Source organism: Callorhinus ursinus, unplaced genomic scaffold (assembly GCF_003265705.2).
Source record: "Callorhinus ursinus isolate GAN/ISIS: 27379988/994484 unplaced genomic scaffold, GSC_fseal_2.0 scaffold42, whole genome shotgun sequence".
Taxonomy (NCBI): Eukaryota; Metazoa; Chordata; class Mammalia; order Carnivora; family Otariidae; genus Callorhinus; species Callorhinus ursinus.
In genome coordinates this window covers 2,291,784-2,315,024 of record NW_027397104.1, presented here as the reverse complement: position 1 = coordinate 2,315,024, position 23,241 = coordinate 2,291,784, and the positions used below count along the sequence as shown (strand labels likewise).

At 47.9% G+C, this 23,241-nt stretch overlaps 1 protein-coding gene and 2 long non-coding RNA genes across 3 annotated transcripts in view; all 3 read right to left on the bottom strand.

The window, feature by feature from the left end:
• Positions 1 to 1,806: 1,806 nt before the first annotated feature.
• On the bottom strand, positions 1,807 to 12,209 carry LOC141370659 (uncharacterized). Its single transcript, XR_012374908.1, has 3 exons — positions 11,873 to 12,209; positions 10,749 to 11,287; positions 1,807 to 2,007 (listed from the first exon to the last, which is right to left on the bottom strand). It is a non-coding gene; the product is annotated as an uncharacterized lncRNA (long non-coding RNA).
• Positions 12,210 to 14,085: 1,876 nt separating this feature from the next.
• On the bottom strand, positions 14,086 to 15,840 carry CCL19 (C-C motif chemokine ligand 19). Its single transcript, XM_025853000.2, has 4 exons — positions 15,598 to 15,840; positions 14,805 to 14,931; positions 14,487 to 14,580; positions 14,086 to 14,400 (listed from the first exon to the last, which is right to left on the bottom strand). The coding sequence occupies exons 1-4, from the start codon at positions 15,656 to 15,658 to the stop codon at positions 14,380 to 14,382; spliced, it is 303 nt and encodes a 100-aa protein (XP_025708785.1). The 5' UTR covers positions 15,659 to 15,840; the 3' UTR covers positions 14,086 to 14,379.
• A 5,634-nt stretch (positions 15,841 to 21,474) lies between these two features.
• Positions 21,475 to 23,241, bottom strand: part of LOC141370658 (uncharacterized) — a 3,174-nt gene continuing 1,407 nt past the window's right edge. Inside the window, exon 3 of the long non-coding RNA XR_012374907.1 lies at positions 21,475 to 21,586. This is a non-coding gene — a long non-coding RNA (uncharacterized lncRNA). The remainder of the gene's footprint in view (positions 21,587 to 23,241) is intronic.

Below are 23,241 nucleotides of genomic sequence, written 5' to 3'. Positions count from 1 at the left end.
ATATATATATATATGTATATATATATATGTATATATATATACATATATATATACACACACACACATATATACACACACATATATGTATATATATACATACATATATATACATACATATATATGTATATATATATTTTTAAAGATTTTATTTACCTATTTGACAGAGAAAGAGAGAGAGACAGCTAGAGAGGGAACACAAACATGGGGAGTAGGAGAGGGAGAAGCAAGCTCCTGGCCGAGCAGCGAGCCTGATGCGGGGCTCGATCCCAGGACCCTGGGATCAAGTTCTGTGTCGGGCTCCCTGCTCTGCGGGAAGCGTGCTTCTCCCTCTCCCACTCCCCTGCTTGTGTTCCCTCTCTTGCTGTGTCTCTCTCTGTCAAATAAATAAAATCTTTAAAAAAAGACTTTTTAAAAAATATTTATTTATTTGAGAGAGAGAGTGTGAAGAGAGATCACGAGCAGGGGGGAGGGTTAGAGGGAGAAGCAGACTCCCTACTGAGGAAGGAGCCCGACTAGGGACTCAGTCTCAGGACCCTGGGATCATGACTTGAGCCACAGGCAGACATTTAACCTAGGCGCCCCTATTTTTTTAATATTTTATTCTTAAGTAATCTCTATACCCAACAAAGGACTCGAACTCACAACTCTGAGATCAAGAGTCACCTGCCCTACCAACTGAGCCAGCCAGGCACCCCAGAGGGCCTCTGTTTTAGATCGCTCACTATAAAAATGTAGACTTGAGGCTTCCAGGGTCCGTATTTCCTGCTATCTACAAGAGGAATGAAACTCCCAAAAAAGAATTATAAGTTAAAAGATGGAGTTATCATCTGGACACCTAGGGCAGAAGTAGACTAAAATCTATTTTAAAAAAATTATTTTTGAGAGAGAGGGAGAGAGAATGTGACTGGGGGGATGGGCAGAGGGAGCGGGAGAGAGAGACTCCTAAGCAGGCTCCATGCTCAGCGCAAAGCCCAACCTCACCACCCTGAGATCATGACCTGAGACAAAATCAGGAGTCAGATGCTTACCCGACTGAGTCATGCAGGTGCCCCTAAAATCTATTTTTAATGGACCTATTTATGTGATACAACAATTTTAACTTTTTGCTTAAGCTACTTTAAGTTGGGTTTTTGTCATTTGCAATGGGAAGAGCTCTGAATAATAATTACTATTATTCCCATTTTACAAATGAGGAACCTAAGACCCAGCAATTTTTCCAAAGTTTCCCAGCTTATAAATGGCAGAACATTGGTATTTGGAGCAAACTCTGATACACTACCTATAATATCCATCCACTGTTCATTCATCTGTGCTCTATCCCATTCATTTATTTACTTGACTACCCTTCAGGGCTAAGACTCTGAAGGCAATAAGCTTGTCTCACTTGCTAACTCTAGTTCTGAGGCTGAGTTTGAATCAGGGGTTGGCAAACTTTTTCTGTAAGGGGCCAGATAGTAAATATTTAAGGTTTTACTGGCTGTATTCTAACTATAGTGACTACTCATCTTTGCTGTTGTAGCCCCAAAGCAACCATAGACCATATATAAATGAACAGGCATGGCTGCATTCCAATAAAACTTTATTTACAAAAACAGGTGGCAGGCTGGATCTCTCCCATGGGCCATAGTTTGCCAATCCTTGGTCTGGATCAATATTTTTAGGAACATGAGTTGGGAGGGGGATCATGCATGCCTTGCATTTGTCATTACCAATGAAGGAAAACAACAAGATTTTCTTTTAAGATTTTATTTGAGAGAGAGAATGAGAGAGAGAGAGCACATGAGAGGGGGGAGGGTCAGAGGGAGAAGCAGACTCCCTGCTGAGCAGGGAGCCCGATGTGGGACTCGATCCCGGAACTCCAGGATCATGACCTGAGCCAAAGGCAGTCGCTCGACCAACTGAGCCATCCAGGCGCCCAAACAACAAGATTTTAATATTCAAACTCTTGTGTTTGAATCTGGCTTTATGACCTTGGCCAAATGAGGGAAGAGATGAGAGTTTCTTCACCTGTAAAATAGAAATAATGTATATCCTATGAGGTAGTACATGTGCCTCACTCACAGTGGGAACTCAGTGAGGGTTAGGTCCATCCCTGTTCTCATTTATCACCCACCATGTATTGCCAGTATCAGGAGACTTCTCTTTATGGTATCCTGGATGCAGTGAGGACAGTTCAACTTAGCTTGCTAAGTTTAAGAGTCCAGCTTCTAAGAATGAGCTTTCACACAAATTATATAGATTAAGCTCTTGCAAACTCCAAATTTCTCTTTTCAATAGCTATACCCCAACTCTTATCTGCGCAGTTGCAAACTTAAAACCATTCTAGTACCCAGCAAAACAAAGGGCTCTCCAGTCAACAAGCACTATTAGACCTAGAAGCAGTTCAGCCTCCTTTTATATCACTCAGGATGTCACCCTGTTCCCCAGGTGTATTTTCAACCTATTTCTTCCAAACAAATACTCCTCTCTAGGACAAAAGATTGTGTCCATGTGTGTTTGTGTGTCTGTGTGTCCATGACACGTGCATGAATCGTGTGTGTCTGATATGCCCTTGTGTCCATATTGTGATTATAAGATTAAATGTCTGTGGTGTGTCCTTTGATGTATATGAGTGATTGACTGTGCATGTGTATGTGGGTAGGACATATGTAAGTGGGTGAGGGTGTCAGCACTTGTTTGTATGTGGGTGTGTATTCTGGTTGCTGTTCAGTCCATCCATTTGTGATTCCCAACCTCACAGGGCCTGCAGGGAGCATCTATTGCACGGGGAAAAGGAGATATGAGGCTTCTCGCTTGGGCTCTCAACCTCATGGGGCCTATAGAGGGCGTCTAGTGTATGCAGAAAATGAAAATGTGTGGTTCCTGGCCTCTGAAGTGGGGGCTTTGGCCTGGGGAGGCTGGGCTGTCTTCTTCCAGAAAGGAGTTGGAAATGAGCAAGAAACCAAATGACTCAGCCCCTGAAAGTCCCTCATAGGAAGGGGTCTGCTTCACACCCCATCCTTTTCTAAACCTTCTGTCCATATCCAGAGGGTCCTAGCCCAGCCAGAGGGGCAGAACTTGACCCTTCAGTCTCAGGGTGTGGGTAGAACATTGCATAGGACTTCCAGAGGTGACAGGACATCAGGATGGGGCGAAGTCTTGAGCAATAGTACACCCCCCCCTTTCCTGCCTCCTGCCCTCTGGAGTTTGAAATAACACCACTGCCAGGATTTTCTGAACATCCCCTCTCCATTTCCTGCAATTTGGGCTACTTCAGGCCCCAGGGTTCCTTGCTGGGAGAAGTGCAGGAAACAAGGGTCCCTGAATCCAAAATAGAAAGTGATTTATGTGGCTGGAGATGAAGAACCCTGGGGGGTCAGAGAGAAGGCAGAGGAGACTACATGGACAAGGGATCTCTGCAGAGCATCGAGGATGGGTGAGGCAGGAGAGAGGACATTCCAGGTAGAATGAACAGTAAGCACAGAGGCTCAGAGGAAGGACAGGGGTTTGGGATTAATCCCAATGTGGGTTAGGAAGGGGAAGGGCAAGTGGTGGGAGAGGCGCTGTGTGTGTGGGTAATACCTGTGGTATTTGGGGCACTTTCTCCTGGTGATGCCATGCCTAGTGGTCAAAGTTAATGGAAAACCCTTGTGGCCTTAATCAGGCAGGACCACTAGGGTCTAGTATCCCTTGGGTGTGAAGGGTTGAGTCTCTTTGCAGTTACAGAATGTCAACCAGGTGAAGTGCCAGTTGGAGGTAGAGGGAGTGAGTCACAGGGGAAGTGTGGTGAACATAATTCTAAAATTCCTGCCCCCAGTGTGTATGCCCTGTATCTCCTTGATTTGAGATCACCTTAACCTATTGACCTGTAAATATGATGGCATATCCTTCATGGGATTAGGTTATGATAAATGACAAAATGGAGGGATTTTGCAGATGTGATTAAGGTCCCTAATCAGTTGACTTTGAGTTCATCAAAAGGGAGATGACCTTGGATGGGCCTGACCTAATCAGGTGAGCCCTTTAAAAAAGTGTTTAGAGATAAGAAATAAGCATCAGCCTTAAAAAAAAAAAAAAACAAACTTAAAAAGAGGGTGCTTTGGGGCACCTGGGTGGCTCAGTTGGTTAAGCATCTGACTCTTGATTTCAGTTCAGGTCATGATTTCAGGGTTGTTAGATAGAGCCCTGCAGCCAGGCTCCGTGCTGGGTGGGAAGCCTGCTTAGGATTCTCTCTCTCCTTCTGTTCCCCCCCAGCCCCCCCGCACCCCCCACACTCCTGCCAACTCACGTGCTCGATCTCTCTCTCTCTCTTAAAAAAAAGGGGGGTGCCTGGCTGACTCAGTCGGTAGAGCATGTGACTTTTTAAAAAATATTTTATTTATTTGACAGAATGAGAGCACAAGCAGGGGGAGTGGCAGGCAGAGGGAGAAGCAGGCTCCCCGCAGAGCAGAGAAGCCCCATGCAGGACTCAATCCCAGGACCCTGGGATCATGACCTGAGCCAAAGGCAGATGCTTAACTGACTGAGCCACCCACGCATCCCAAGCATGTGACTCTTGATCTTGGAGTCGTGAGTTCAAGCGCCACGTGTGGCGTAGAGTTTACAAAAAAAAAAAAAGGAAGGAACAAAGAAAGAGAAAGCAGCAGAAGCAGATGCTCTCATGCTGGCTTTGAAGAAACAAAGTGCCATGTTGTAGAGAGGGCCATGTGGCCGGCAGCTATAGGAGCTCGGGGCCTCGCCCTGCCAGCACAGCTGCCAATACCCGGTGAGTGTGAAAGAGGACCCTGAGTCTGAAATGAAATTGCAGCCCTGGCCGAGGCCTAAGTTCAGCCTGGTGAGACCCTGAGCAGGGAGGACCCAGTCAACGTGGACCTGGACCCTTGACCCACAGAAACTGTGAAATAATAAATTTGGATTTTTCGAAGCTCCTAAATTTGTGGTGATTTGTTATATAGCAATAGAAAAGTAGTATGAGAAGGAAGTACCTAATAAATGCTAGTTAAGCCCCAGGGCTAGTTTCTTAACTACAGACTATAGCTTTTAACTATATTTTCCTCCTGGTTTTGAAATGGCCCTCTTTCTTTAACTGACTCCCCTTTTCTTTCATCCTCCTTTATTCCATCCTTTTTTTAAAAGAAGATTTTATTTATTTATTTGAGAGAGAGCACATGCCCATGATTGGGGGGGAGGGGCAGAAGGAGAGGGAGAAGCGGACTCCCTGCCGAGCTGGGGGTGATGAGGGAGGTGGTGCTTTGTCCCAGGACCCTGAGATCACGACCTGAGCCAAAGGCAGACGCTTAACCGATTGAGTCACCCAGGTGTCCCTATTCCGTTCTTGAAGATAGATTTTTGTGGTGGTATTATTACTACTCACCAAGGTGCTGATTCACTTCTCCTCCTGGCAGTCTCTCCCTTAAAGTTAAGTATGATTGGGGGCACCTGGGTGGCTCACTCTTTAAGCATCTGCCTTCGGCTCAGGTCATGATCCCGGGGTCCTGGGATCAACCCCCGGGATGGACCCCAGGATCATGACCTGAGCCGAAGGCAGATGCTTAAAGAGTGAGAGGGAGAGAGACAAGTAGGCTTCCTGCAGAGCAGAGAGCCCAGGGAGTCTGCTTGTCTCTCTCCCTCTGCCCCTCCCCCTGCTCATGCTCTCTTGCATGCTCGCTCGCTCTCTCTCAAATAAATAAAAATAAAATCTTTTTTATAAGATTATTATTTTTTTTGAAGATTTTATTTATTTTTTGACAGAGACACAGCAAGAGAGGGAACACAAGCAGGGGGAGTGGGAGAGGGAGAAGCAGACCTCCCGCTGAGCAGGGAGCCGGACATGGGGCTCGATCCCAGGACCCTGGGATCATGACCTGAGCCGAAGGCAGACGCTTAACGACTGAGCCACCCAGGCGCCCCCAAAATAAAATCTTTTTAATAAAAGTTAAGTATGGTTGTATGACACACTTTGGCCAATGAAATGCATTTGGAAATGGCATGTGTCGTTTATGGATAGAAGTGTTTAAACAAGAGATCCCCTGTCTTTTCTGGCTGCAGTGATCATGGAAACATGTGTTGAGATGAAGGAGCATGCCAAAAGATCAAGGCAGCCTAGAATGTTGAGCTGCCACATGGAATCCAGCTGTGCTAAGGACCCGCCTAGACCCATAGCAGGCTCGGTATGCATGGAGAATAGAGTTTTGTTGTGTTAAGGTACTCAGATTGGTGTCATCTGTTATTGCAACATAACCTAGCCTATCCTGCCCCATCAGGTGTGTTGGTGGTGGTAACCAGGTGTTGTAGAATAGAGATGAGATTATAACAAACTAGAAGAAGAATGGATGCTGTGGGCCAAATTGGTTCTGTGTGACTGTATCTGGAGATAGGGTCTTTAGGAAGGAATTTAGATTAAATGAGGTCAGAAAGGTAGGGCCCTAATCTGATAGGACTGTGGCCTTATAAGAAGAAAAAGAGAGAGCGATCTCTTTCTCTCTGTCATGGGACATAGTGAGAAGGTGGTCAGGTAGAGAGATCACACCAGAAACTGACCATACTGGCACCTTGATCTTGAACTTGTCCTTGATCTTGAACTTGTAATCTACAGAATTTGAGAAAATAAATGTCTGTTGGTTAAGCCACCCAGACTATGGTATTTTATCTTGGCAGCCCAAGTTAAGACAGATGTGGTAATTGCTAAAACTCTGAATAGTCTCTTTTTGAGGAGGAGTGAAGTTTTTTTGGTTGTATAAGCAAAAGTGATATTATATTTGGTGATGCCCTTAAATTTTTAAGAAGCCTAGGGTTTGGGACAAAGGGTGTATTTTGATGTTGGATAGCCAGAGGGTAGACTATGGAGGTATTTATCATTGTTTTCACTACCTACAACCTTAAACCCTTTCTATATTTTAGGAATTTCCTATTGGTCTTAGTTACCAATAGTTATGTTCCATCATAAAATACCCAAAGGTCACATACTAATTCTCCCCCCTTTTGCTGTTAGGCCTTGGGCACATGACTTGGGTTTAACCCATCAGAAGCACCTTCCAAGGATTGTGAATAGGAAGAGAATAGTGATGCAAAGGAGCAGGATTAGTAGAGAATCTATTTTGATGGTGATAGGAGTGGTAGCAGAAGTGATGTCTGTTTTCCAGGGGCACTGTAGTTGTGATTCCAGAGGTAAAACCTGGCGAGCTGATCACTTAACATTGTGGGGCTTGGAGCAACAGTACAAATGAAGGGCCACATACCATGTATCTAAATATTTAAAAGTTATGGGGCACCTGGGTGGCTCAGCTGGTTAAGCGTCTGCCTTCGGCTCAGGTCATGATCTCGGGGTCCTGGGATCCAGCCCTGGGTTGGGCTCCCTGCTCCATGGGGAGTCTGCTTCTCCCTCTCTCTGTACCGACCCCCACCCCCCAGCCCCGCTCGTGCTCTCTCTCTCTCAAATAAATAAATAAAATCTTTACTGACTGAGCCACCCAGGCGTCCCAGTAAATAAAATCTTTAAAAAAATAAATATTTTTACTTTTTTAAAAGATTTTATTTATTTATTTGACAGAGAGAGAGAGACAGTGAGGGGGGAACACAAGCAGGGGGAGCAGCAGAGGGAGAGAGACAAGCAGGCTTCCCGCAGAGCAGGGAGCCCGATGTGGGGCTCGATCCCAGGACCCTGGGACCATGACCTGAGCCGAAGGCAGACACTTAACGACTGAGCCAGCCAGGCACCCCCAAAAATAAATATTTTAAAGTTATAAATCAAGATAACACATTGTCAAATAAAAATACCTCTCTCTTACTGTCTTGAAAAATATGCATTTAGAGCAATTCAAAGGCCAGGTTCAAATTTAGAATTCTTGGACTCCTTGGAGTTCTATGATGGAATGAAGCAGTAAAGGGAGAGCCAAGTTCCAGTGCTCTACTTGTCTTCCCACCCCTTCCTCTTCTACCCTCAGTTCCATCATGAACCATGAAGGGCCTCATGTGCCTGGTGTAGGCAGTCTGGCCCCAAACATACAAGCTCCTTCATTGTTCCCTGGAAATAGCTACCTCTTGGCAACCCTCTGGATGCAGGGAGTGACGCAGCACATTATAGGAAGGATGGCTCTGAGGAAGAAGCCTGCACGGACTCTGGAAGCTGCTCGGGGCCACTTGGGCAGAGAGTTCTCTAGTTTTCAGTTCCTGAAATGTGCTCTAGAAGGAGAAGCACAAGTTCCAGGTGGGCATGTCCCCTTAGCCCTGTACCCAGAGGTGTGACTGGAGGAGAGCCGGAGCAGAGCCCTCTGAAACATGGAATGCAGGGCAGGGGCTCCAGCTGTCTGGACATAAGCGTGGTATTGGCATTTGGCTTTCCTTCTGGGGATGCTGCCTGGAGGGATGTCTGGACTGTCCTGGCTCTACTGCAAGATGTGCAAGTGGTTCCAGCTGCTCGGGCTCTCTTACTCCTCCATTTTCTACAATTTCCCAGGGTCTTTTTAATAAATTACTTTTCTGAGAGTTTTAGTAGCTTGCAAGTAAGAATCCTTATTAATACGTTTGTCTATTTGCTTTTTTGTGTGGGGGGGCAGGTAATGTAACCTTCATTAGAAGGTTTCATTCAGCTTTATGAGGCCCAAGACCGTATCTGTCTTTTTTTTTTTTTTTTAAAGATTTTATTCATTTGACAGAGAGAGACAGCGAGAGCAGGAACACAAGCAGGGGGAGTGGGAGAGGGAGAAGCAGGCTTCCCGCTGAGCAGGGAGCCCGATGCGGGGCTCGATCCCAGGACCCTGGGATCATGACCAGAGCCGAAGGCAGCCGCTTAACTGACTGAGCCACCCAGGCGCCCCAAGACCGTATCTGTCTTGTTCACTATCATATCACCAGCACCTAGAACGGTGCCTGGTAAGAATAAATGTTCTGGGTTCCAGTGATGTGGCATCACTTTAGACACAAGGATTTGCCAGGGTTAGGACCCTATATCATGGCAGCCCCGAGACTACTGGGGGCCCTACACTAACAGATATTCTGACACTTAGGGCTGCCATGCCAAGAGGAGCCATTTACATAGACTACAGGGGAAACGGTGTCCCTGGAGTTATACAATGCTGATGTCTTGCCTGACAGGCATGGTGTTCCTGACAGTGGTAAGATTTCCTGACAGGAATAGTAACCTGATAGTAATGGGGGACCTTGACATTAATGGGGGTCCTGTCAGCAATGGGGGCATCATTAGGTATTAGGATGTCCTGTCAGTCAGTGTTTGTGAATTGATGGAGGGCTTTTAAAGTGTTAGGCTCCTGGTAGGAAGGGGTGGCTTCTTCTTGGAGGAGATTTTTTGAAATAATGATCTGACAAGTATGAGATCACAAGGTGACTGAGGTTTTGATGGTGATGGATCCAGATTTCCAGGGACTGTGACTCTGAGATCCAGAGCCCTGGGGGATCAGGTTGTCCTGGTTGGACAAGGTGGAAGCTGCTGGGGTTAAAGCCATCCCACTTCCACTGGGTTGGAGCCCAGGGCGGTTCCTGTCTTCTGCCTCCCCACAGGACCCATGGAAGGCTAGAAGGTCCTAGGGACAGGAGCAGGGCAAAGAGGTCTGACTCCCCCATTTACTCTGATCCTCGGAGGTTTTACCCTCGTTCTTGTTCTCCTCCCCTGTCCTGCCTGATCCTGACCCCTCGGGAGATGGACATGGCCCTCAGAAGCCAGTCCTTCCGGAATCTGATCCCACCTCTGTGATCCCCAGATTCTCTGCCCTGTGGAGGTAGCACCCACTCTCGCTGACTCTAAAGGCTGGCCCCACCCCTTCCAGAATCCTTGCCCACACGACCCCCGTGTCCTGCCCCTACTTTTCAGGATCCCAAGCCCTACCCCTCATTCCTCCTGTCCTTTTAACATCCCCTGGTCCTGGCCTCCGATACTTGCCTGGGAATGGAGGTAAGGATGTGGGCATGTTTGTGGATGGACCTCCATCTCCACTGCTCCTCCTTGGGAATACTGAGACTTGAATAGCCTCGGAGAACTGCGCCTATTTCCTCTCAGCAATGCCACTTACTAGTTTAGTGGACTTGGGAGCTCACACTACCTCTCTGTGCCTCGATTTCCTCCTCTATAAAATGGGACTAGTGATCTCCACCTCATAGGGTTGTTAGAGGAAGCAGTGATATAATGCACATAAAGGACTCTGCTTGGAGCCTGGCACATGGTTAGCACCCCAAAGTTAATGGCTTTCCCTATTCCTTGAGAGCCACTTCCTCAGACCTGGTCCTGCTGTATTGTTTCCCATTTTTATTTAGGATGTGGGTCAACTCACGAGGTGGTATGTGTAGTAACTTAGAGTACAGATTCTGCAGCCAAACTGCCTCGCTGGGATGCCCCCGGCTCTGCCACTTTACCATCTGTCCAGCCTGGGCAAGTTCCTTAATCTCTGCACCTCAGTTTCCTTAGCTGTAATGTAAGAATGATACTAGTACTTAAAGCAGTGCCCAGCACTCATGGTGAACTAGCTAGTGCAACAGGGCTTGTCTTTCCATGTGGACAAGTCTCAGGAGCCACTGAGGAAGTCCTCTGACCAGAGGAGTGCCAGCTTATTCTTACAGAGGGGTTCTTGAGGAAATTCCCCACTTGGGAGTCCTGCTCCGTTGTGAGACTGTTATTTCCAAGATTTTTCTGGCTGTTTCTGAGTTTCCCGGAGGCCAGAAAAGGGGAGTCTGGGGGTGGGGGCTTACCGAGAAATCGAACATGAGCTGATGAAAATATGATCAAAACCGTATGGGGCTGGCTCTTACCACACACTTACCCATGCAACAGAGGCAGTCCCAATGTCTTGAGAACTGGATGTGCTCCAGGTATGAGTTGGGTGGGGCATCGTGGGAAAGGGCCATTTTCAGTTACATTTTTTGTTAATCAAATGAGTTCTGGGGCTTGTTCTATGCCAGCCCCAGAGCGGAGCAGTGTTGGCAGTGGAGATGAACAGGTCCAATCTCATTCTCTGAGAACTCTATCAATAGACAGGACGGGGAGCTTGTTGTCCATCCTGTAGATGGGAGCTGGGAGCTCTCTGAGCAGGATGTCAGGTCCCTTTAGGGAGATGTTGGCTGCTGGGGCCTTAGGCCTTCAGGGTAGAGAGTTTTCACTCAGCTGTTGGCCTTAAACCGGTAGCAGGCGCTGTGTGCCCTAGACAGGAAAGTGTCTTCTCAGAGGCAGGCAGCAAGGCCCCTGTATTCTGGTTGGGGAGCCAGAAGTCCATGCTGTCCCTTGGAGAAGGTGGCAGCCTCATCATTGTCAGGTAGGCAGGTCGGCTTCTGGCCTGCGAGAACTTGGGATAGTGACACAACCCTTGTCAGAAAATCATAGTAAAACAGGGAGCGGGTGTGATTAGATAAAGTGACAGTGCTGAGAATGTTTGAGTGGGTAGGGACAAGTCACAGATTGCTGGGTTAAGCCCTCATGTATCTGGCAGGGAGATAAGAGGCTAGCACCCAGTGCCCAGGAGGAGTTGGTGGCTGGGGGCAGGAAGGCACGGGCTGGAGAAGGGGTAGGGAGGGCTGTATGCCTGCTCTCTATGGTACTCGGGTGTACACCCCCTCAGACTTTCTTGAAATTCTTTATTCCCCAGGCCTCCAGGGTCTGGCCAGAGGCTGTTCGATCCAAGCCCCTTCACTAGCTCCTGAATTATTTTCTCTCTTCTTGAGTCTCAGTTCTTGCTTTGTTCCCAGAGGGTGGTCCCTGAGGCCCCAAGAAGTAGGGACATTTCTGAAGGTGCATGACTTTGGGGGAGCCTGTGTGAATGTTGGGGGTTTAGACCCAAAGGTTCATGAGTCAAATCTTTGGAGGGACTCTTAAAAATTAAGCACCTCTCCCCGTACACCTGACTGATGGGGAACTAAGGTTTTGGAGATGGGGAGTAAGGAAGAGACTTGCCTGGAGTGGCACAGTGAAGTGCTGAAGCAGGGCTGAGGGCTGGGCACTGAGTTCAGGACTTGTTCCTGTACCCCCCTCAGCGGAGTGGCAGGGAGGTAGCGTCCAGGGCCTCTGTCATAGTAACATCTTCCTCAGGGCTCCTGCCCTCACTCCCCTACTCTATCTGGGGTTTTCCTCCGAAGGGAGGTTTTCTGTCTTCCTCTGTGGCAGGCTGACTTCCACTTGGCTTCCCTGGGAACTGAGAAGGAGTTGAAGCAATGTGCCCCTCAAACACCTGTGTTTGTCCTCTGCCTGCTGGGGCACAGGGCACAGGATCTAAAAGGTGTCTGTAGCTGGGCCCCCGGGGGCCCCATGGTTGGCTGCCTTAATGGATGAATTAATGGATGGATGAGTAGATGGGTGGAGGAGCGGATGGATGGATGGCAGTCTAATGGGTGCAGAGATGGCTAAATGGATGGGTGCACAGGTGCACGAGTTGGATGGCTCATTTCCTCCAGGCAGCAGGGCCACAGCTGTAACAGTTGTTCTTGCATCCCACCCACTCCTGGGGCTCTAGGAGATGGGATATCTGAGATTTTGAATACCTTACTTCTGGGAGCAGAGGGGAGAAGGAAGCTGCTATGCACTCAGCTCCGTGAGGAGGGGCTGGCACAATCCCCTCACCACTGCTCCCCTTCCCAGACTGCCCAGGCCTGGCTTTGTTATCAGATGAGGTATAGCTGGTAAGTGATGACCCACCCCTTCCCAGGTAACAATGCTCAGTCTGCTGTCATATAGCTGTCATCCAACCCCAGTGCCACAGTCTTGCTGCTCTCAGTGGGACAAGTCCTTAGAGGCCCAAGTGGGAGACCAGCAGCTTCCTCAGGGGACTTACCAGGCGTGAGGAGTTCACTCCTTCCAGAGCAGCCCTGTGGTATGCTCCAGGCATCACAGCGCTTTCATCTCCCGAAGAGGAGACTCCTCTGTAACTCCCTGATCTTTGTGTTGCCTTGGCTCAGGTGCCCTGGGGGCTGCAGGGCTGGTGGTGGGGTTCCTCCATGCTAAATCTTCCTAGCTCCCTGGCCGCTCCTTCTTCCACCCTCTGGGCCCTCTTCCACTCTGCCTTCTGGCTCCCAGGTCTATCTGTCAGTATCCCTGACAAGTGTGGCCCCAGGATTGCTCAGATGGGGCTGGACCTAGCCCAGCCTCCCTGAGTGAGAGAGGAAGGCTAGCCCAAAGGTCAGATTCTGTGTGGACAGATAGGCCCTCACCGCTGGCTATTGAGCCTTTCCTCACATATGTACTCATTTTCTATTTTTTAAAAATATTTTATTTATTTATTTGACAGAGGGAGACACAGCGAAAGAGGGAACACAAGCAGGGGGAGTGGGAGAGGGAGAAGCAAGCTTCCCGCGGAGCAGGGAGCCCAATGTGGGGCTTGATCCCAGGACCCTGGGATCATGACCTGAGCCGAAGGCAGACGCTTAATGACTGAGCCACCGAGGCGCCCCTCTACTCATTTTCTAGACAAATATTTATTGAGTGACTACTTTGTGCCAGGCAGTGAGACCACCAGGGAGACAGTGGAAACCAAAACAGACGTGATCCCTCTTGAGGAAGGCTGACAAACTATCAGTTATAACCCAGTGTGATGAGAGCTGCAGGGGAGAGGGGCAAGGGCCCTGGGAGCTTGGGAGGGAGGGAGGCTACTTAATCTAGCCTTGAGGGGGGGGGGGGGGGGGTGCTTCCTGGAGAAAGAGTCATCAAGACCCAGATGGGAAGGCAGGTGAGCCGGTGAGAGAAGAGTGTTCCAGACAGAGGGAATGGCGGGGGCGGATGAGTACTTTCCCTGCTCCCGGCAGCAGAGTTGGGCCTCTTCTTGCCCCCAGCCAGGAAAGCTGGTTCTTGACAACTCCCTCCCCCCTGGTGACACCTGATCCCTGAGACACCTGGATACTTTGCCTTGGAGGAGAAAGACTGGGAGGCGTGAAAGAGTTTGGCTCAATCAGAGAACAGGCACAGGTTTGGTGTGGCTGAACCGTGGAGAGTGAGTGGGCTGTGAGGGGACCAGGTGGGGCTCTGATGATGGGAATTGGTCCCGAGAACGCAGGGCGCTAAGGAGGGGTCCATGAGGAGGTTGCTCAGGTTGCAGAGGGAAAATGAGATCTGCCATTCCATCTCCCCATTTCCTACTCTGGTCCTCCTGGACAGACAACAAACAGCAGACAGACAGATCCGTGGGTACCAGTTGGGCTTTATTGGAAGCACTGTGGTCTGGGTGTGGAGGAGAAGCTGCACTCCTGCTACGCCACACTCACCCCTGCTCACACTCACACTCACACTGACGCTCCAGGCCCTGTCCCGGCTGGAGTCAGTTCTGGTGCAGAGCCACTGGAGGCCTGGTCCTCCCTTTTTTTTTGTTTGTTTATTTGTTTTCTGGTCCTCCCTTCTGATCCTTGGTTCCCCAGGGCTGCAGTGAGTCACATCCCTTCACTCAGATGCAGGGCTCCCTCCGGGGCTGTCAGGGGCTAACTGCCGTGGCGCTTGTTCTAGGGGAGGAAGGAGAGGGTCATGGGTTGGGGTCTTGGGCAAGGGCTCTGAGGGAGGAGGCAGGGCTGGGGAGGGCCGGGCTTGCCTTTGCAGAGTTCTTCTGCAGTCTCCGGATGATGCGGTCCACCCAGGGCTGGTCTGGAGGTGCACAGAGCTGGTGACCCCTCAGTGTGGTGAACCTGGAGTCAGAGGTCAGAGGTCAGAGAGAATGTAGCCCTGGAACCCAGCCTCCTGGCAGGCTCTTGGTGTGAGGGGCAGAGACTGGGGACCACATCTGGGAGCCTGTTTCAGGGGCTTCCTTGAAGAGGCTGGGCTTGGCAAAGAGAAGGCAGATAGGAAGGTGGGGTATCACCGGTGGCTGCTGGCGGAGATGAGGCTAGACGAGCTCCTCCCCACAACTCACACAACGGCAGGCACTCTACAGCCGTCCTTGATGAGGAGGTGGCGAAAGGCTCTGACGATGTTCCCTGGGATGGGGCGCTGGTTTACAGACAGGCAGCAGTCTTCAGCGTCGTTGGCACCACCCAGAGCTGGGGTGCGGGTGGGAGAAAGAAGGTAGTGTCAGGACACAGGGACCCTGAGGAGGGGAGGCCACGGCCCTATGGCCCTAAGTGGGATTAAAGAGAAGTGTGTGTGTGTGTGGGGGGGGTGCTTAAACCTGTCATTCAGCCGGTATGGACCCATATGGCCCTAATGGTTGCTAAATATATTGAAGTACTTCTAAGCTGTTTGGTAAACCCCAACCTCTCCCCCAGGACCTGCATAAATGAAGAGTTGATGCTGCTCACAGCGCGGGGTTGGGGAGGAAAGGTGAGGAGTGAGGGCTAGGGTAGTAGGAGACTGGGGTTAGAGGAGTTATGAATTGTTAAATATTTGGACTATTAGCCCTGTCTCAGCATCTCCCATTCTCTCCACCGTAAACAAATATATACTGTTCTCTCCTGTCTGGGAAACAGAGGCAGCAGGAAAGAGAGGCTGAAGAGAGAAGGCTCGTGCTCAGCCCCGGGACACACCAAGAGACCGACAAACATTGAATTCAGGGGCCCAGTCATACCCACACTCACAGGGCTCAGGGAACCCTCAGGTTCACCCAAACATGCAGACCTAACTCCGTGTCCCTCACATCCAGCGCCAAGTAGTCTGAGATTTAGACACCCCCTCCCCCATGCCCACCATAAGCCTTCCCTCAGCCTTACCCGGGGAGGTCCAGAGAATCAGCAGGCTGAAGGCCAGTATTGCAGCTGCTTGGGATGCCATGGACGGCAGACGGAGGCAGACCAACCGTGAGACAGTGAGCACGGGGAAATCTCTGGGTGCGGGGCCGGAGTCTTGTGAGGCTGAAACTTGGCTGGCAGTGGGAGGGAGCAATGGGAAGTGCACAGGCGTCCTTGTGGGCTGTGAGGGGTTCTGGGAATGTGTGTGAAAGCCTGTGTGAGGCTGCAACTGCCTCTTATTTATGGCTCAGAACTTTCACTTTCCCTGCTCAGAAATTCCCCTCCACTTCCATTCCGTGGATTCCCCTTTGTCCCCCTCTTTCTGACGGAACCTGCCCCTGCCCCCCTTCTTCCTGCCTCAGTAGCTTCCCTACTCTTCTGCTTTTTTTGGCTTCATCTCTGAGAATCTAAGCAGTCCGCACTCTGGCCAAGAGAAGGGACCTCGCCATGTCAGCCAAAGATACAGGGTCTGCAGTATGGCCTTCTTGGTGGCGTTTGCATCATGAACCATAGGGCTGGCTTTCAGAGGTGATGGTTCGGTTTGGGGGGTCAGAGTGAGGGGTTGCATCCCCTTCCCTAAGTTTATCCCTCATTCTCGTTCTTGTCTCTGTGGTTCTTCTCTTCTCTCTGGTGCAGGTGGTGGTGAAGAAGGCTCTCTGGTCCTTTCAGAGCAATCACGAAGCCTGGGGTAATCTCCCTATGCTGCCCATCTGTTATCTGGGAACCAGTCCCTTCCTTGGGACAAGCAGAGTCGAAAGGGAATGTTCCTTGGGAAGAGGCTCAGCACCCATCTCAAGCCTCTGGGATTCAACCTCTTGGCTCAGCCAGCACTGGCCCTTTCTCTATTTGCCATGTTCATATGTCTAACACCTGGGTCAGCAGAACAGCTGGAGGGAGCTGGCCTGGAATAGTTCCTTTCGTCTTTCCCCTGCTCTAAATCCTGGGAACCAAGAGGGGATTTTTAAGGAGAGGGGCTGGTCAGCTCATACTCAGACAATCCCCAAATTTCAAGGAATCGACAGACGAAGGAAGGGACACTGATTTCCCATCCTTATGAGAAAGACCAGGACTCAAAAGGGAAACTAATATGTGGAACACCCTTTCAACCATCCCACCCAAGTTCTGGACCCTCTTTTGGATGGGGTGGTGTTTCTCTCATAAATTTCTGACTTACCTTTCTTTCCATCCATTAATAATAATAATAGTAATCATATTTCTTATCATTTACTCTGTTAGGCTCTGTATCAAGGACTCCACTTTACTAACTTTCCCAACAAAACTACGAAGTAATTTTTATTTATTTATTTGTTCATTCATTCATTCATTTTATTTATTTATTTTTGAGAGAGAGAGAGAGAGAGAACATGAGTGGGGGGAGGGACAGAGGGAGAAGCAGACTCCCTGCTGAACAGGGAGCCTGATGTGAGATTCGATCCCAGGACCCTGGGATCATGACCTGAGCTGAAGGCAGATGCTTAACCGACTGAGCCACCCAGGCACCCATAATTTTTATTATTAACATATTACTATTTCTATTTTACACGTAAAGAAAATGAGGTTCAGAGCACAAGACCCTATAACAAGTAAGTGTCTTGTACCTAGGTGTCTTTTGCTGTAAGGTTACACTCTTTACCACTATCCCATGCTGCCTGTCTGCCAACTGTCCATTGATCATAGAACAGTATAGATGAGTGAGACTCTACAGATAGAATGCCTTGCTTGGGATTCAAATTCCACCACTTGCTAGCTGTGTCACCATGCGCAAGTTATCCAGTTCCTGTGTCTTAATCTATAAAGTAGGAATGGTACTAGATCTACTTCTCAGGATCAAGTGAGGTAATCCAAGTCCTTAGTTTAGAGGCTGGCACATAATAAACACTCATCAAATATTGACCATTGTTATTATTCTATCCTTTCATTCAGATATATGTCAGTTCATCTATCAATCCATTTTTCATTGATCTATGCATCCCCCTGCTTCTGGTGGTTCTGATTATTCCCTGTTGTCCACCCTCGTCCATGCTCTCACTCTTCTCTACCCTGTTCTGTTTTCTGGAAGGCTGACCTCTCTAGACTGAATTACTCAGGATCCTTGCCCTCCAGCTTCTGTTTGAGTTTGGTCCACAGGAGGCAGCAGCAGGAGATCAGTGGGTGATAGGAGAGAGAGGTTAAGTCCCCAGATTCTTCATCTTGCTGCAGTCCTGGATACGAATAATTTTCTTTTTGGTAGTTGTTTTCAAAGACAGTTCTTCAGACAGCAGCAGCAGCAGCATCACCTGGGAGCTTGTCAGTTTATTGATATTGGTGCCCTCATCCAGTAACTGTATTAGCTCAGCACCTGGGAGTGATGTTAATAGTCTGTTGGGTTGGTTACTGGAAGTGTAGACTCAACAGTGGCCTTTGATCAATGAGGTTGAGATGTTAGAACCTCACTAACATATTGTAGAACAATGCTTCTTAAACTTTAATGCGCATGTGATTTACATGGGAGTCTTGTTAAACTCTAGATTCTGATTCACTAGGTCTGGGGTGAAACCTAAGATGTTGCATTTCTAACAAACTTCTAAGTGATGCTGATGCTGCTGGTTCTCAGACTATATGAGGAGCAAAGTAGAGGAAGGAGTGCAAAGTTGAGAGAGATGGGAATGTTGGAGTGTACCTGTGATGTGCAACCACTAACTGTACACCTCTGAAGGGCCCAAAAAGATGCTTACTTCTCCAAGGCAACAAGAAAAGTATTAATGAGGGGAACAGTAGCTTCTTTGAAAAGCACTGTAGTGGCTTCTTTAGGAGGCAAGAGATGGGGATAGGAGATGCCTTCTTGGGACTGGGCAATCAAGGGGGATAATGGAATCCATGAGTGGTAGAGGTCAGATGTTGGCACCTAACCAAGAGCAATAAGGTAAATGAGATTACTATATAAACTGTAGGGACAAGTGGTAATTTATGCGCTTTGCCCACAGGGATCTGTGGTGTTATCTAATTGATCATAGTGTTCCTAGCAATGAAACAGATGGACAGCTTACTGATGTGCTACTTGATCTGTGTAAGTGGAAACATCCAGCCCTGGTGGGCAGAAATTTGATCCAAATTGTATTGTACAGTCTTTTACCCAGTTCCTCTACTTAAGTCATTTTCCTAGACTCAAAGCCCTTTGGTCAGGTGGGAGGTGGGAGGGTGTGAGTCTCTTTCATGGGTGGATTCTATAAATCTTTCTCCCAGTTAGTGGTTTTCCTAGTGCATCTCCAACAGCATCTGCATCACCTAAGAACTTGCCAGAAATGCAAATTGTTGGGCTCTGCCCCAGCTTCACTGGATCAGAAACTCTGCAAGTGGTCCAGCAATCTATACCTTAACAAGCCTTTCTTGTGATTCTGATGTATGCTAAAATTTGAGAATGACTACTCCAAGCCTTCTCTACAGAGGGATCTGTAGCCATTTGCTAGGGTGAGTCTGAATGTGGAACAGGACATACTCAGACCTTTGGGGCGTTATTAGCTACAGTCTATCTTATGTTAATACTAGTCTCGGGGACCCAAAATCCCACTGTGGTCCACCAGTCAGAGTAAGGCTTAATAGAGGTCAAGTGATAGAAGGATCTTGATCCAGATCCATCTCACAGTGGGTCTGTTAATAGCTGCTCACTGGTTATTTCTCTAGGTTCAGAATGTATAGTGGGAATAGGTATACTCAGTCATTATCCAAATCACACTGGTTCCTTGACCATGGAGTAAGGAAAATTATGGTAGGAAGGGCCAAGTGGAAGTCCTTTGAACTGTGCTTGCCCTACCACATTCCCTGCTACAACAGGAAACATAAAATTAATGCTACATTCCTAGAGAAATCGCATAGATTAAAGCACCTTCAAAGACTTAAAAGATGTCATAGCCCTTGGCACTGGGCAATCTTATTTCAAGGGGAATAATGGAACCCGTGAGGGCTAATAATCTAACACATTCCTTTTTTCTATATCAGTCAATTAAAGACCATTGAAATCGGTTTTTTTCTTTTCTTTCTTTCCTTTATTTTTTGAGAGAGTGTGAGTGTACAGAGTTGGGAGAATGAGGTGGGGAGGGACAGAGGGAAAATAGAGAATCTCAAGCAGGCTCCATACCAACTGTGGAACCCAGTTTGGGGATAGATCTCATGAGCCTGAGATCATGACCTGAGCCAAAATCAAGAGTCAGATGCTTAGCTTACTGAGCCACCCAGGTGCCCCAGAAATCAGTTTCTTTTCAATAGGAATGACAGGTGTACACTGTCACTGTCTTACCACAGGGATATATCAATGTTCCTGCTCTTTGTCATAAGATAATCTTGACATCCCAAGAATATCAACTGACGACATTATGCTTACTGCCTCTGGCGCCTAAGAAATAGTAATCACACTCCTAAAGCCAATATTATACCATATGTTAACTAACTAGAATTTAAATAAAATTTTGAAGAAAAAAAGAGCAATCACCCTAAATGCCTTAGTAAGACCCATATATGCCAGAGAGAGCGAGAGAAAGAAATCCTACAAAAATCCAGGACCCTGACACATAGGTGAAATTTTTAGGCCATTGTGGGTGGAAAGAAACTGAAAAATGGTGGTCTGTGGTGTGTTGCACCTTCACCATGAAGAAAGAGACACAATACTTAAAGGAAGTTTGGATTTTGGAGGCAACATATACCGTATTTAGGTGTAGTGTTGCAAAATATTTATTGGATATGACGTGAAGCTATGGTTTTGAATGAGGCCCAGAGCAAGGAAGGGCTGGGCAGCAAGTCCATTTCCAGGAAAGTTGCCCTGCTCCTTGGGTCTTATGGCTCATAAATCCATTGAACTTCAGCTTTTCTGTGGCAGAAAATGTTGCTATAGGAACCTCAATGGGAGAATTACACCTTAGGGTGTTGGGAGTAAGGCCACACCTCTTCTGCTAACAAGTATTTTCTATTTGAAAAGCAGCTCCTGATTTGCCACTGGGCCCTGGTCTAAAACTCAGACTCTAGTTCACCCAGTGACAATGTGGCCCAAGGGTGTTACCGATAGCAAATGATATAGTTGGATGTGCAGAACAGCATTCCATTGTTAAATGGTCATTGTACATATGAGCTCAGGCCTTAGAAGTTTCAGAAGGCATGAGTAAAAGCGTGGGCAGGGGGCTCAGATTCCTATTTGTATTGTTTCTTCTTCTGATCACATTCACATCTTCATGGAGAAGTTTTCTACAGTTAACAGGGAGAAAATGCATGGTCTTGATTTTTAGATGGATCTCTAAGGTAGGCTGGCCCTGAATGACGGTGGTGAAGGGCAGTCCTTTCAGTGGGCAGAATTTCAGGCAGTACATTGAATGTCAATATTGCCGGGAAGGAGAGATGGCCTGAGGTTTGGAGGTGGACTAATTCACCTGCAGCGGCTGCCTACAACAACCCTGCCCTCACCTTTGTAAATGGTTCCTTCACATTTTTTCCCATTAAACCTTTTTGGACATGCCATTTATTTCCCACCAAGATCCTGAATGATATAAGAGTATAGTGCAGAGCTGGCATAAAAGTTTCAATTAAATTTTAATACTGTCTGCCTGGAATGCCTGTTGGGAAAGATCCCAAGAATCAACAGGCAAGAGTGAAATAATGAAATAATAATAAATAAGGATTTGTAACACATTCATTAAATAAATATTTATTGAAGGCCCCCTATGTTCCAGACACTGTTCTTGGCACTGGGATACAGCAGTAAACAAAACAGACATTTCTGCTCTTGCAGACTTTTTTTTTTGGTAAATATTTTATTTATTTATTTATTTGACAGAGAGAGACACAGTGAGAGAGGGAACACAAGCAGGGGGAGTGGGAGAGGGAGAAGCGGGCTCCCAGATTAGCCCGATGCGGGGCTCGATCTCAGGACCCTGGGATCATGATCTGAGCTGAAAGCAGACGCTTAACAACTGAGTCACCCTCGTACCCCTCTTGCAGAGTTCTTAATCTAATGAAGGAAACAGGCAATAAACAAACAAGAAAAATATATAGTATTTCAGATGACAGTAAGTGCTATGAAGAAAAATCAAGAAGGCCAGAGGGAAAGGGAACAATGGGGAGGGTGGTCAGGGAAAACTTAACTGACAACATTTGAGAAGAAAGCTTGTGTGAAGAAGATGAGGGAGAGAGCCATGCAGAGATCTGGGGAAGATGTTCCAGGTAAAGAAAATAACAAGTGTAAAGATTGTGAGATGAGAGTGTGTCTGAGGAATAGAAAGGAGACCAATGTTTGGGAGGGAAGTGAGCAAAGAATAGCATGGTGGGAGATACAGTCAGATAATAACAGGGGCCAAATGGTGTAAGGCTTTGTAGGCCATCATAGGGTTTGTGTTTTACTGTGAGTGAGATGGGGAACCATCGGAGTGTTGACAGAGGTGTGACATGATCTGACTTGTTTTAAAGACTCCTCTGGCTATTGGATGGAGAATAGACCAAAGTAATGCAAGAAGGGAAGCACAGAGACCAGGTCAGAAGCTCCTGCAATAATTGAGGGGGGACATGATGTTACTGGGAGTTGGTGAGAAGTGGTTACATTCTGGAAATATTTTGAAGGTAAAGTTATGGGCTTTGCTGAGGGGTTTGTCATAGGATGTGAGAGAAAGAAGAGACAAGAATACTGCAATATTTTTGGCTTGAGCAATGTGATGGATGGGGTTGTATTTATCAAGATGAGGATGACTGCAGAGGAGTGGGTTTGTGGGAAGATCAGGGCCCTCTTTTGACTTGTTAAGATAAAGCTGCATTTTGGACATATAAGTGGAGATGTTAAGTAGGCAGCTGGTAATATGAGTCTGAAGATCAGGGGAGAGATTTTAGCTGAAGATACAAATTTGGGGGCATGTGGATGGTCTCTAAGACCGTAAGACACTGAGCTCTCCGAGGGAGTGAGTACAGGTAGAAGAGGTTCATGTTCTCAGCCCTGAAGCTCCCCAACATTGACAGATCAGGGATATGGAGAGGAATCAGGGAAGGAGGGGAGCTATCAGGGTGTTATGATGGTACCCATTATCATGGCTAAAAGGGAAAGGACACGGGGCCCAAGGGTGGAAGGTTTAAAGCACCCACTCCCTAACCTTTGGTTTAGATGATCCAATGGGAGTGGAAGTGGGAGATTGGATGCCAAGGAGGTGGGTTTGAAACAGTTTCTGACCACACACACAGAACCCTAAGTAGGCTACATGCTTCACCTAGTTCACTCTCTTCCCAGCCAAGTCGTCTTTGTGGGGTTCCTGGTTCAGTGTGAGCCCTGGACCAGTCACCTTACAGCTCAGGGCAGCCCATTCCAGCCTAGACCCACACTCCTCCAAGAAGCCCACATAGTCTTCATGGCGTCCTGGTCTGACCAGAATCCACGCTCCAGGAGCAGAGTTCTTGGATGGTGGGCACCTTAGCTATTGGGGCAGGGGAGGTAGCCGCTGGGCCTGGGAAGTCAACCAAGTCCTTGGTAGGGGTGAGAGTACAGGGGAGTGAATGACTGTGGGGAGAGGACCTCTATTAGGTGCTTAGTGTTTGTTGAATGGTTGAGTGCGTGTGTCCCAGGCTGCGTTCCTGGAGGGTGTGTGTGTGTGTGTGTGTGTGTGTGTGTGTGTGTGTGTGTGTGTG